This window comes from Excalfactoria chinensis, chromosome 4 (genome assembly GCF_039878825.1).
Source record: "Excalfactoria chinensis isolate bCotChi1 chromosome 4, bCotChi1.hap2, whole genome shotgun sequence".
NCBI classification, from domain to species: Eukaryota; Metazoa; Chordata; class Aves; order Galliformes; family Phasianidae; genus Excalfactoria; species Excalfactoria chinensis.
The window spans coordinates 1,551,988-1,566,926 of NC_092828.1; the positions used below are offsets into that span (position 1 = coordinate 1,551,988).

Here is a 14,939-nt window from a genome sequence, read left to right on the forward strand (position 1 = left end):
GTGTGCTCTATCAGAGCTGTAATAGTTTTATGAAGCTAAAAAAAAACAGCTCTTGTCGGCGTGCGCGAGAGTAAAAATCACCTCCTTTAAACGTTGAAACCGTGCATTGCGTTCAAGTGGTGATAGCAGAGGATCAATAAAAAGGTAATTAAAAAGCCTCTGCTCATTTCCATTGTGGCTGGCGCTATGAGTTACTAATAGGATACTAATTGCTAGGAGCAAGGAAAAAAAAAAGAAAGGAAGGGAAATCTGTTTCATAATTAAAAATGAAATTCAGCAGAGTTGCAGGGATTGGTCTGTGCCGCACCGCTGGGCTCGAAGCCTGGGGAAACTCTGTCGGTTAATTGCTGTTAATAAAGCATTAACGTTCTCTGTGCTTTATAGAAACGAAGGAGCTCGAAGACCAGATGCATTACATCGTGCAATCCGTTTGAAATGTCTGTGAAATTACAACACCATCAACTGGAAGTTAATTTATGATATCAAAATCCTGTTGCTTACCGTCTTTATGGCTGGAATCATAGAATCACACAATGGCCTGGGTTGAAAAGGCCCACAACACTCATCCAGTTCCAACCCCCTGCTATGTACAGGGTCACCAACCAGCACCCCACGCTGCCCAGAGCCACATCCAGCCTGGCCTTGAATGCCTGCAGGGATGGGGCATCCACAGCCTCCTTGGGCAACCTGTTCCAGTGCGTCACCACCCTCTGGGTGAAAAACTTCCTCTTAAAACTCCTGAAACTTGTGTTTGCATGAATGTTGAAGACGTGAAACTGGCACCTTGCCTAAGCTGTGCTCTTACTGTGAGCCCCTTGCCTCTTGTTTTCCTTGGGCTTGGTTTTCTCTGCCTGGAGAATAGGGTGTGCTGAGGATTATAAGGGTGAGAGAACTTGTCGTGCTTCAAAAGGATTTGGCTCTTTCACTCCAGTGTTGCAGAACTGGAGTTCTTGGTGAATTTGCAAAGCAGCATGTTACTTTTCCAAGACAGCTTGTCCCCGCAACAGTCCCACAACCTTTAAAGGCTTTTGATTTCAGAGGGTAGGAATATAGGATTCAATTCAGATGGTTTTTCTCTCCTTCTTCCCACTTTGCACTTTGTGATCTGTCCTGAAAGTACAGCCAACAGATCCTGCTGTAGCAAAGGGATTGTCTTGATATGCCACGCTTATCCTTGAGCTTTGGATGAGATAACTGGAGGATGCCCAGCAGTGTACAGAGTGTGATCACAAGTAAACTCTTGCCTACAGGCACCGTGTACTCTTCTTACTGGAACAGGGTGCTGGGAGTATGTTGGTGCATGAGGATGAAATGAAGGCTGACTGTTATGTGGTACAGCAATAAGTGACACTGATCAGCCTGTGTTAAACCTTGTAAATAATACTAGTCCGAAGGTACAGTTCTCGCTGTTTAAATCCACATTCAGGTCATTTCAGTTATGTTTTCAGATGTTTGAAATGTTTTCTTTTGCACGTTTGTTCTTTCTTCCCCTTTTGAAGGCATTGGATCCAGCTTTGACAAGCAGCGGTTCCTGGGGACCAAGCTCAGCTCTCAGTAACAAGCGACGCGCACGGATGTTAAACAAAGGTATCCAAGCAGGTGAGTTGTTGGGTTCCAAACTGATAGTTTGTGCATTGGCTTCTTCTTGTCTCCTTAGAAACCATTTGCCAACATCTGGTGTAGATTTCTTGTGGTTGGGATGAGCGTGCAAAGTACTTCAGATACATTAGAGAAAGGCGTTATGTTCTAATTCAAACGAGCCCTTTCTTGGCCTGCTTTGCTAGTAGCCAGCTTTCTCACTGCTATGCTTTGTTAATCTGAACTTATCCATTTAAACTATAAAGGTGGAATAACTGTATATATATATATATATATATATATATTATTTTTTAGTATATTGTTTTCTCTGCAAGACATCTGTTGCTCACAGAATGTATTTTGTGGGCATATGCTATTTCAGAAGGCTCCCAACTGCAGTGTTTCATATTCCTCTTAGTAATATTTTGGATGTTATATCCTATTTAAAATATAAGCTCATCCTGATCTGCTGCAGTTTGCATTCAGGTCCAGAAAAAGCTGCATCTCTCTTGGCCTGAACGTAAAGCTGTATTTATTCCTGCCACTGTGTCTTTCAGCAATAGGGTAGAAGTTGGATTTTCAGGTCTCTGCTGAGGTCCCCAGCAGGGACTATAGTTAGTTTGGCTCCCACACCCCTATACATATATATACACACACACACACACACATGCACTCAGCATTTTGCCTGAGGGACTAAGTTTACACCTCTTCAATTTTACTTGGACTAACATATAGTAACAATCTTAAGTAACTGTAGATTTGCCCCTAAACTTAAAGTGGAAATATAGAAGATTTTGCATTTTGAAAAGAGGTAAAGAAGGCGACCCTTGAGCTTTGAAGTGGAAATTGAAGGCCTCCCTCTGCACTGTGGCGTTGCTGCTCAAGTACTTGTAGCTGCTTTAGAGTAGAATCATAGAACTGCTCAGGTTGGAAAAGACCTCAAAGATCATCGTTGAGTCCAACCACAACCTAACCACGCTACCCCAACTAACAACCCTCTGCTAAATCACATCCCTGAGCACCACATCCAAATGGTTTTTAAACACATCCAGGTATGGTGACTCAACCACCTCCCTGGGCAGCCCATTCCAGTGCTTAATAACCCTTTCTGTAAAGAAGTTTTTCCTGACATCCAACCTAAACTTACAAACATTGTAGGGTCGCCTTAAGTTGTTGCGACCAAAATGCAGAACCTGATACTTGGCCCTATCGAAACTCATACAGTTAACCTTGGCTCATCGATATTACTACTTCGTTTTAAACTACAGGAGACTTGGAGATTGTGAATGGCGCAACGAAGAGAAACACTCGAGACGTTGGTGTGACTTTTCCTACCCCAAGACCTATCCAGCCAAATCAACGGCCGCGGGATCCCTGGCATCGTGTCCATGGTATTTTTGGAGAGTCAGATGGTACGGTCACAGATCACCAGGCAGCAGGAAGCAAGGGTAAGCAGAAGGGACAGCCAGGCAATTTTTTTCATGGAGAAAAGGACAAAAAAAAATGGAGCGGACTGCACTTACCACAAGGTCAATCCAAAATATACTTTAGGCAGAGTAGAGAAGCTCTACGTCTTAACAGCAATCCTCAAGATGTGTGAGGAGGATTAGCTAGAGCACAAATTAGTCTCTGTCGGTTTTTATTCTGTTTTTTAATGAGTGGATTTTAAGCAGGGAAGCTTGCCATGCCAAGTGAACTTTCTGACAGCCTATTATGATGGCGTCTTCAACCAAGCTGCTAGAAGTAACTTTACCAACAAAGGTGACGAAAAGGCAAGGAAATAGGAATAAGATAGGAATTATGGAGATGCTTAGTTTTGATTTTCAAAGTATAAAAGGTTCTGTTAAGTTCTGAGTAACCGGATGCTGTAATTTGCACGCAGTGCTTCAACTGGACACAATATTGTTGCTGATAACTATTCCTTCTAAAAAGAGAGGAGCTTGCATGTAGGAAGCCATTTTGTGCATTACCTGAAGGGTTATTTCATAGAGGCCTGCTGGTTTACTGACACCTGGCAAAGGAATTCTTTGAAACCACCAAAGGTGTCTGACACCAAGTCACACTGAAATCAATGTAGCAACTGAAGTGAGTATTTATTGCAGTGTTAGGTATGGATTGTGTTGGCCGAGACCTTGGGTGTGAAGGGCTATAGGTGAGAAGAGGGGCATATGTATTGTTTACATATCTTCATTGTCTCCTGCGGTCTCTTCAACAGGGATTTCATGGTTTGTCCAAGCAGAGGATTTGAAGTTTGAATCTAGGAAAGAAAACTGCTCCAACTCCATCCCTGGTCCTGGTTCATCTTGGTTTGAGCCATTCACCACCACAAAGCCCTGGAGAGAGCCTCTGAGAGAGAAGAACTTTCAAGAGCAGCATTGCAGCAAAGTGACTCAGCCTGCAGAAAGAGATGCTGAGACCAGGCCCACCCGGCCATTTGGGAAGCTTACGCTGCAGGTAAAGGCATGCTGGGATCTCTGTGACTTCAGCACTGATGCTCAATCTTGTGGAAGCACTTTTTTATTCCCGTTCTTTCTTCTTTATCCTCACTACTTTGTATTTACTAGAACCCAACCAAAGAGAGGTCATCAGCCTCGTTTGCTTGTGGCAATCTGGCTTTGCACAGTATAGTAATCTGCTTGAATAGAGCTATGTGGAGGGAATATAGGAGAGGTAATGTCAACTCATCCTTGCTTCCATGCAGAAATAATAGTATGTTGTACATAGTGCGTGGTTAAAATGGGCTTTAACTCATGCAGTGCAAGCAGCGTATGCATGTATATTCATCCATGTACATATATAGTGTATGCTGCCGATCAAATCAGATGTTACCACTATACATCAGTATTTTTCCACAGATATTTAGTGTATATATATAATTTGTGTAACAATTATCCCTAACAAGTGAAATTAAATGGGTAGTTTCTATTTAGGTGCACTTTGGAGGTTCCTTTAAACTCAATCGTGTCTATTCCTGTTCTCCTGTTTTGATTATTCCAATTGCAGGGAGTCTGTCTGGCCACTTCACATTTTGTTTTGTCATCTCATCTTAGGAGGCTCTTGCAGTGCATCGCCCTGATTTCATCTCCCGCTCTGGTGAGCGTGTGAAGCACCTGAAGCTTGTAATGGAGGAGAGGAGAATACAGAGTGTACTACAGTCTGAACGAGAAGAGCTTTTTAATCCTCCAGAGACAAGGAAGGGTTACAGGAATGCAAATCACATGCTGGCCGACAGAGGTACCTCTGTGTTTCTTCTCTTGATGTTCTATAGAAATACATTTATTTCCCCATTCTATGTGTGTATTTTTAATAACGTTCAATTACGTTTATGTTGTCTATAAAAATCCTGAAGTCCATGAAGGGATAAGGTTGATTCTTTGTGGTCGGCAGACCTACCCATTGTTTTCTTATCCATTTAGGTTGTCTGATGAAAGAAAAGAGAAGAGCAATTCCAAAGAGTGAAATGGTTCAAAGATCTAAACGGTAAGGTTGAGTAAATGAGTAGGAAAGAAGGATGAATTGCATCTGGGGAAGAAAAGAGGGTGGGGGGACGGTTTGGGGGTAAATCAGCTTTTCCAGTGCAAGAAATAGGCACTTTATCAGTGTCAGAAAACACCTGTTTATAAAAACCTAGAAGTTAAACTGCTTTGAAAGAAATGTATGTATCCTGCTGCAGTATCTGTGGTCCAAACACTACAGCTTTCCAAGTACTGGATCCCAAAAGGAGATGAAATGTAGGGTGCTGGACCCTGGAGTGTGTGGTTTTAAATGTGGTGATGGGGTAAGCAGCAGTAGATGCGTGTTCCATTAAGGAGAGAGATGCGGAAATATGTTTCTCTCAAAGAGGGTGATGAAATGCTGGACCAGGGATCCACAGAAATGGGAAAATCTCAATCCTTGGAAATAGGGGTTGACAGGATGAGGCCTGAGCAACTCAATCTAGCCTTGGAGTTAGTCCTGTTTTGAGCAGGAGGTTGGACTAATTGACCTCCAGAGGTCCATTCCAACCTAAATGACACAGTCATTCTCCAAACTATCCATTGGAATACACAATATATAAAATAAACCCTGTTTTGTATATTCTGGGAGGGAAAAAAAAGGTGTTTTATTTGAATGGCCTTTGACATTTAACAGTATTTTTAGGGCACTGATAAAGAGGTGGCAGAAGTGGTAAATATGCCAGCTCCCTGAGGAACACACATCCATGTTTGAGTTGAAATGGAAGGGTTTGGAATCGGGTCACTCGGACCTTGCGGTCGATGTGTCTGAACTCGACTATTTTCAGAAACACTTGATTTCATAATACCCAAATGAGCAGGATTTCTATGGAGACTGATTCAGGCAGTCACACTTGGTGGCACTTTTTTGTTCTTCCTGCTGTCATACTCCAGCTCTCAGTTGGATCTGAGAAGTAATTTATTCCTTCCCATTCTTCTGAAAAATCCCTACCTGTAATGAGTACAGAAGCTTCTGCTTTTTCTCCGCAAGGGTATAAATGGAATTTCACATGGTAAATTAGCCACAGCTAAAGAAAACTATTATCAATGAATTGACCCATAATGCCGACTTGTCCGCTTCTTGCTTTAAATAATCTCGATGGTGGGGTGAATCAGTGAGTGGTAAACCTTGATCTTCCACTGAGGGGCATCCTGGGATGGTGAAAGCTGTTAGAGAAGGGTGATATAGTAGTAAAGTAAAACTCCAAATACCCATTTCCCCCCTCCAGCAGCACTTCCATAGACCTGTCAGCCTCTGCTGCCCTACAGAAAGATGTCAGAGATGGGAAAATAAGCATCCAAATGTGATTTACTTCATGTTTTCTGATCAGTATTTGGATTCGATTCTTTGCTTTCCTTGATTCTGCGTATTTAATTGTGTTGTCTGACACCTTCCTGCTAGTTTGTTTTCCCGCTAGCTTCTATTCTGTCCTTTGAAACATGGAAGTGACACTCAGGTCTTACTGCCTAAATAGCAGCTCAGTGCCAACTGACACGTTTGCCTCCATCACTGTTCATGCCAGTCTGGGACCAACACGGCTGTCAAAGATACCCCTCCCTCCTCTCTCCTGGCTGGTGGGCTCATTTCATTTGCACTGTTCAAAATGGAATGTGTGAAGGCGCTTTCAGATAATGAGAGTTGAAGGCACAGATGTGTTTAAAATATTCCAAGTGAGCAGTAATTATGGAAAGCTGTTTTCATATTGACGTAAGAAGGAAGCAGGCTCTCGGAGGACACCTTAGCAGTGTTGTAACAGGGTCTTTCCTTCTCCTATTTTGCTCGTTATCAAGTCATTGTTTCATAAGGGGAGTGTTATAGTATCTATCTTTAAGTATAATGAGACTGGAGTTTTTGAACGTGGTTCAGATCCACCTCCAATATAGGCTGTAATCTTTTCTTCGAAGCTTTATGGTCCTTGGCAACCACTGTCATGAATTGAGCCCTGTGATCTTAAAGGAAGATTTAAGGGAGGCAATGTCAGCACCGCTATTCCATTATAGCTCTTAAGCCCCTTCTTTAGGTGACAGCGTGTAAAAACAGCCTAGAGTAGCACTCTGACTCTGCAAGGAGCACCAGCTACCTTCATTTTGATTCCAGAGCATCCCTTGCTGTTTGTCTCTGCTGTGGGAGTAGTTCAGCAGGGGAACAGATAAAGCATTGACTTAGACAAGGCAGATAAGATGCTTGAACAACTGAATTCGAGTTACACTCATCACAGAGATGTTGCTATTAATGGATAAGTGCGCTACTCAGTCTGTATAACCTCACAGCAATGAGGCTATTCTGCACTGATACTAAAACTACCTTTTGCAGCTGAGTGATCAGATCAGCTGTATGGTCAGTCCAGTGTTATAAATACTGCTTTTAGGGAGGGCGCTACGTGTAAAGGGAGGGATGATGTGGGAATTTCTGGTATCCCAACTGCTGGATATTCCACATTTTCCATATGTCTCATGTTGGTAAACCCCCCCCAAATAAGTTTTCCTTTGATGTGACTGACCAGGAGCCTTTAACAGAACATGAAGGGAAAAAAAAGAGGAAGGTTGTTTTTTTCTATCTATAAGTTCGTTCCCTCCAAGTCACTGTTTCTATCTGTCTTTACACCAAGGATCTATGAGCAGCTGCCAGAGGTGCAGAAGAAACGAGAGGAAGAAAAAAGAAAAGCTGAGTACAACTCAAACCGCCTGAAGGCACAGCTGTACAAAATGGTAAGTGTTCTGGTCAGGTATTCACATTCAAACATGTTAGAATACTGTTTATTTTTTGCCTCGAGGCCATCAGTGTTATCCTAACATTGTAGTATTTGCACACTCCTACATGTGTGTAGGGAAAAATAACAAGGATGCACGGGACTAAGTGGGAAGCACACAAAAGGCCACGTGCAGCGTTGTGATGGCAGAACAAGGCAGGCTGTGGAGCATGTTGAATGGTATTAATACCACAGAGAGCTCTTTGAGTTGAAGGCTGCTGTTTAACTCATGGGCACTCTTGCTGTGGATGGCTTTAGCCTGCTGTATTCATAGTGAACTTTGCAGCCGTGCTTAATACAGCCCGGAGTTGTCTTTCTTAATCTGTTTGCAGTGAAGAACTGGCAGAACTGATAGTGATCTGTTAGCTCTGGGGGCTGTGGATTTCACCATAAGCATTTGTTTGGCTGATAGCTTAGTGCTGCTGTGCTGGCACTGATGGGCCTGGGATCAGCTGTGGTTGGCGAGCCACAGAAGGAGCTGTTATCTCAGTGTGGGTGTGACTGCCTTTGAACCACAAACACTTAACCAGCAGGTTGATTTCCTCTGCTAGAATCTCACCATGCCACCAACAGCAGCCCAAAGATGAAGTGAGGGCTCCAGGATTTTGGTGAGCAGGAGAAGGAGTCGATGGGGCTGATTTTGCTGGGTTGCTGTAGGGCTTTGCTGAATCCTGGCTTGTTCTGCCATAGTGGTGACTTCCCTGCAGGGAGCTGCTTCTGTCCCAGCCAACAGCTGCTGTTAACACTTCCTCCTTGTCTGTCCAAGTTGTTGAACAAGTGCTTTGTGTCTCTGCTAAGCTCAGGTTTTACTTGTGGCAGAAAGACTGCCCTGGATTAATCACAGTGAGAAAGAAGGAAGAATCTTCTGTCCTTGTCACCTCCCTTTTGTGCACTTCCTTATCTGATTTATTGCACAGAAATGCACAAATATATACAGTGATAAATATCCTGATAAAACAGATTAGGCCCAGCAGTCCCTTTTGTGAAATGCATCTCTGGCTGACCAACATAATATTGCATTTTGAGCAGTTTTGGGCATTCACGTGCTTTGCTTTCTCTTTAAGTCCATAAAAACTGAAAGATGAGAAATGCAGGCAGTGCTGAAAGTGCTGAAATATCTCAAGTTTTATGTACAGGTGTGGTGTTGATTGGAAGAGGTCAGTGCTCAGTGGCGTGGCATGTCCCTAATGATGCTGTTGTCCTCTCTTTGGGTTTTGATAGACAAGCACTGGATATCTTGATTGGGGAACAGTGTACTCATGCCACAGCCATTCCAGGTCTGGCTGCAGCTCAGAAGGTTAACCATAAATGTTAATACAGGGAGCAGGAACAAAACAGCTAGGAACATGGGGCTAACTTAGACTGCTGCACGAGTTTTTGCTCAGTTACCGAGTGCTTACTCTCTCCTCCCAGCAGCTGTGGCTGAACACTTTGTTATAATGATGACGTGTACTTACATCCTAAATTCATCACATATTGGCCATGATATAACATGGCTCTGGGGCATCATCACTGATGATAGAAGAGCAGACATGTAAGAAGGAAACCATCTATTGCAGTCCAGCTGGCTCTGAGGATGGGATTAGCTAGCAGTACCAGGTTCATGCTGTTTCTGCAGGTCATCCAGGGCTCACAGGTCAAGGATGTTTAATGCTTGGGAATGGAAGAGGTGAATTAAACATCTTCACACACTCATCTGTTTGGATATGGACAAATACTTGCTAAAGAATCACTTGCCAATGAAATCCTTGCATCAATATTTAGAGGTACAGTTACCACCTGTCAGTGCTTTGAAAGGGAAATGTGCACAGCAGTTTCTCAAGGAGAAAACAAAGCTTTGGGTTTCCAGCGTGAGCAACAACTGCTGTTATGTGGGACACACCGCTCCCTGGAGGCAGCATATCTCTTTCCATTCTTAATTCCATTGAGAATTTCCTTTTAGTAGGTAGTTTTTTTCCCCTCTTTGTGTGAATGGGCCTTTTCCTTTAGAGGCAATGCAAGATAGGAACCACAAGGTGTCACTGCCTCAAAAGATAAGGGTTATGTTTCTAGACCCATAAGACTGAATTGCACTTGGTTGCTACACTGTGGTATTTTTTGAGTGTTTGTTTTTCATCCCCTTGGCTACGTTTTCCCTCTTGTCAGCACCACCTTTGGGTTCTGCTTTGTCTTGTTGCTGTTTCCTGGCAGTGGAGCAAAGAGGGTAGGTAGCATCTCATTGCTAGCTGGGTTTGCTGTTCAGATTGCAGAGCGGACTGAGAGCTGAAAGGGATGCTCAGAGGCTTCGTGGTGTGGTTGTGGGGACAGATTCCACACTGAGACCCATATCAGTGGCTTTGCTTTCTATATGTTTAAATATATATGTATATATACAGTATTAGCATGTATACTCTGTATATCCTAGTTAATAGATGTAGGCTGTGTACTGCCAGGGGTGAACAATCAGCATTAGTGCTTCTCTGAAGTGCTCTAACATCTCGTGTGATTATGACCAAGGAGCACTGAGACATCTTCATGATGTTTTTTCTTTCATGTGTGTATCTAATTCTTCTAGGAGATATAAACTTCTGGTGTTTGCAGCACTAAAGGGCACTGTTCCATGGTGTTATGTCCACCAGCTAATGTCAAGGTGCTTCCCAGCACTCCAGGTTTGTTTCTGACCACTTCCACAGCAGGATGACCCTGTGTTTTCCATACTGCTGAGTGGGAAACAGCAGGGCTGCTTTAGCTATCCAAAGACGTGCAAAGAGTTGTTCCTTAGCCCTGTATTACTTGCTGATGCATTCTGTTCAGAGCTCTTATCAGCACTACGTTTGTGCTTGTGATTTTTAGAGGGCTGATACAGATCTGTGCCACTTCTTGTCTTTCAGAAAATCACCAACCGTGTCTTGGGGAGGAAGGTACCCTGGAACTGATAAGAATCTCCTCTTTCAAATAAAGGCCTGCCGTGCTTAGCGAACTTGCAGAGAGGTTGATGTGGAATAGATAAGGCAGCAAATATTGTGCAACATATGCTTTGTGGAATTCAGTTATGTCTTCTTGTCCTAATACAATCTTGCCATATTTATAAGATACTGAAGGGTCGATGCAGATGACAGGTTTTTAAATACATGATGTCTGTGTGTAGTGGTGTTGTGAACTTCCAAAGTAAATATAGTTTTGGGAAGTACTTGGCTGATAATGTATTTATAATTATGTAATCGAAATAGCGATTTTATATATATTTTAAATAGTTTTTTAACAGGGATTTATTTTTATTTTTAATTTCCTATCTCGATGTAGCCAACTTATTTGTAACATTTTGTACTGAAAAAAGAAACCCCAACCCTCAAACCATAAATAAACAACGAAACCATTTGTAGCAACTGTCGTAGCAATCATGAAGTGTGTCTTAGCTGTCCTTACAGAGAACATCTACAGAATCCATGCTGCAGCCACCCCTGCTCTGCCCAGCCAAGAACTTAAGAACTTATTGTGCATCCCTGTGACACCTATTTAAGCTGGATGTTTTCAGTACCTGAAGGAGTCATGACTCCGTTTCCTTGTTGCTTGGTTTGCTATCTTTCTGTGTTAACCAGGAGAATCTAATCTGAGGTTTTTGTTTTAATCATATTGGGTGTTTTGAAGGCTTGCCTGGGGGGAGGGTATTGCGCCCAACCCTCCTGTGAATATGCATGCACGGGGATACTTGGTTATGCACTTTGTGAGCATCACAGTGGCAGAAGGTGAAAAATGAAGGTTGTGGTTCTTGGTGGTAGGCCTGAAGTCTCAGTTTCACTTCAGTTTGCATCACAAAAAGAGTTAATGCGATGTATAAACAGGAAAAGGCACCTGAGGTGTCTTCTGCTCACCTGTGCCTGCAAACAGCGGTTTCCTATTTTCGTACCACGCAGTTTTATGTACTTAAAAATCTTCACAGCGATTTTAGTTTGAGGAATAACTGCAAGAGAGTAAATTTCTGCGTAGAGCGAGACACAACTGAGATGGTTTTGACCCATCGTGTCCCCTACAAATCTCACAGAACTAATTGTTTCACCAGAACTTCTTGTTTCACCCCTGGTTGAGCCATCCAGCGGTGGCCTTGGCCAGTAACCCCTGCAGTTCACATTGGGATGTAATGAATTAAATCTTAAAATGATGGGAAATAATGCGATACCCTTGAAGGTCAGTACACCCCACTAAATTACAGCAGTCAGAGATTTGGCATAGTTATTTTTCAAGCTGTGGTCTGTGCTGGTGGTAGCGCAGGCTGTTAAAGCAGCTGTTTTATTCTAACAGAAGGAAATAAATGTCTGAGAGTATGTCTGGGTGTGCTTAGTAGAATAACATGAGAAAAACCAACCACCATAAAAGCAAATCAGTTGGAAGGGTGTGACTGGTCTGGTCTTAGAACCCTGCAGTTAAAAATGTGGTACAGAAAATAATAGTGTCGCGTAGCTGTGATAAATGAGCTCTGAGAATGACTTGTATCCTTACACCTTTCCAGTTTTCCAACTCTTCTTTTTGGTTTTTAACCTATTTGCTCCCTCCACAGCCTTCTCTTTGGATGCAGTTTGGATGCAAGCTGCTTTGTTTTTGAGTTCTCTTTCCAGGGCTAGCTTTGAAAGCTGCTGAAGCAGAAGATGCTAAAATAGCTGGTATAAAGCTTGTCCTGTGATTCCCTGATTTACATATGAATAGGCTTTTTCCCTGCTACAAGAAATGCAGTTGTGATAAGTCAGGAGAGACGCTGCCTCACTGTATGCTCATTTAAAGCCACTTAGCTTCTTAAACACTCTTTAAACTTTCAGCTGACGGGAAAGAAAACACTCTATGGGCACTACTGCTGCCTCAGGATGTGCTTGTAAGTCGTCTTGCATTTGGATAACACAGCTGGTAGTTATTTATACGTCTGTGGAGTGCCTGCGTGTTGCTCCCTCAACAAAAGCATGGAGGTCAACCATCAAATACGAATCAAAGAAGGGTGGAGGGTGATCCGTTCCAACAGGTTGGAGTAGCGCTCCTCGTGTTTTCTGCATTGTAAAACCTTGCAAAACAAAAAGCTGCTGTGAAATTCAAACAAAGGAACGAACAACAAGAAAACAACTGCCAAAGTAACCCAATGGTGACCCTCATGCTGTACACTGTGTTGGGAGTTTTGCAGCATGGCAGCTGCAGTGAGAAAGAGCTGTTTCCTCATTTGTCAACAATGAGGAACCACCATTGTACCATTTTTCCTTTGCTTGGGGAGAAGTGGTTCCTTCTGTTAAAATCTCCTACTCAGACACGCTTCGGTATATAGGCACAGTCTTCAGATTGCATTTTCTTATGCTTGTTTTGGGCTGCACAGTGTTAATGCTCCTTCTGAAGTACTGTAAGGGAAATGCTCTGTGCTTTGCAGAAGTGAAAGCACCAGGAATTCCAGTGAAACCTGGGAGAAGCTGCCATTTCTACAGACAGAAAATGAAGTCTACAATGAGGTTCAAAGAGCTGAGTCTGCTCAGTCCTCGGGCTGCACCATCCTCTGTCCTTCTCATGGCTTCTTCATGATGGCTTCTAGTAAAGATGACTCACGTCCGTTCCACTTTCAACTCCTTGTTGTCATCAGGTCAGATAAAGCTCGTGTTGGATGAGAGGCATTCAGTGTTTACAGATCTGTGGAAAGAAGCTGTTGACAGTTAGGAGTCATCGGTTCCAAAATGGGAAAACATCTTTCCAGAAACTCAAGGGTATCATGCTTGTCTTGTGCTGCTTCCAGAGTGGAGTCATCTCTTCTTAATCCGCTGCTACACAAAGACATTTAGGGTAAATTCTGACAAGCTGTAGAAGTTCAAGTGGGCAGAACTGTGCTCTTTAGAACCTCGGAGGTGCAGGCTTTGGTTTTGAGTTAATCGGAAATGGTCTTTGATCAGCATTTGCCATACCCACCCCATGCAACAGTTAATGTGTGGGTGCCAAGTACGCGTTTGAGTCTTACCAACAGTCCTCTTATCACAACTGCTATCTCATAAAGGGAGGTAAAAGCAGCATGGTTGTCTTTTGAGTTGTCTCCAGAAACCGAAAGCAGCTTTGATCTCATACTGTCATCATTCATACTTACCACGTTCATCACTGATTTAACATAATGGCTGATGTTTGGCACTGGACTGGCTGTGTGTGTACCCTCACCAAACTGACCCCGAGGAGAAAGGCTGGATGTGTGCTCAGGTGGCAGAGGCAAGGAAACAGTGGGGGAAAGGCTGTAGAAAGCACCCTTGTGCTTTGAAAGGTGCCCGTTGTAAAACAAGAAGCCTCTTTGCCCTCCCAAAACACTTTCAGTTTCTCCTCTTGTCCTCGTTTCCACGAGTTCTACATTTTGTACTGTAAACGCCATCCTTATGGCCTGGTGCATGCAGTTGGGTCATGGAGGATGGTTTCCTTCTCTGCCTGTCTACACTATTGGTGCTCAATTCGATAGTGGTTGTGTGATCTCCTGTAGGGCAACGCAACGGAAGAGGAAGAAACTGAAGAGAGAGATTTGCCCTGTGCACATGGGTGAGCTGGCTGCTTCCATTTACCCGTTAAAGCATCCGGACTTATAATTCACTTGAAATGAGATTCTTAATTAAAAGGAATAGTGCTTCCTGCCTGCCTGTTCGTTAGTCTGGACCAAACTTCAGTGCAGTGAAGAAGGTTTGAATGCATTGCTTCCTTTATGCAGCATCTATTAGCTCGCCAGCTGGATGGCTGTACGTGCGTATAGCCTGAACTCATTGGACACGCTCATCGTGATCTTAAGGAACAGATTCAGGCTGAGCTGTGGTAAACAGGGAGGACTCTTTCACGCAAGCATGGCTTGAAAGTCAGACTTTTCTTAATATTTTTCTCCCTACATCAGCACATAAACGGAGTTCTCTGGGCCAAATTAGACCCTGTGGGAGGGTGAACGACCTCCGCATGACAAATGAACGCTGCGTTGATTAATAAGCCTCTGGAAGGCACTCAAATTCTGTGGTGATGAGGACGGTTGTAATGGGGCTTGATAGGGAAGGAGGTTTTCTTCCTCAACAGCCCCATGGTATTTCTGTGCCCATCAGCTGCACCCTGGTCTTGTTATCGCTGTTTTAAAGCGACTTTGAACTCGCCGTCTTGATGCAAA

The 14,939-nt window shown here is 43.3% G+C and overlaps 1 protein-coding gene across 1 annotated transcript in view; it reads left to right on the forward strand.

The window, feature by feature from the left end:
* Positions 1-11,181, forward strand: part of ALMS1 (ALMS1 centrosome and basal body associated protein) — a 47,418-nt gene extending 36,237 nt beyond the window's left edge. Inside the window, exons 13-19 of the mRNA XM_072335712.1 lie at positions 1,500-1,599; positions 2,847-3,026; positions 3,794-4,032; positions 4,629-4,812; positions 4,995-5,058; positions 7,682-7,781; positions 10,693-11,181. Of these exons, the coding sequence (XP_072191813.1) occupies positions 1,500-1,599; positions 2,847-3,026; positions 3,794-4,032; positions 4,629-4,812; positions 4,995-5,058; positions 7,682-7,781; positions 10,693-10,737 (912 nt within the window). The 3' untranslated portion in view covers positions 10,738-11,181. The remainder of the gene's footprint in view (positions 1-1,499; positions 1,600-2,846; positions 3,027-3,793; positions 4,033-4,628; positions 4,813-4,994; positions 5,059-7,681; positions 7,782-10,692) is intronic.
* The last annotated feature ends 3,758 nt before the right edge of the window (positions 11,182-14,939 follow it).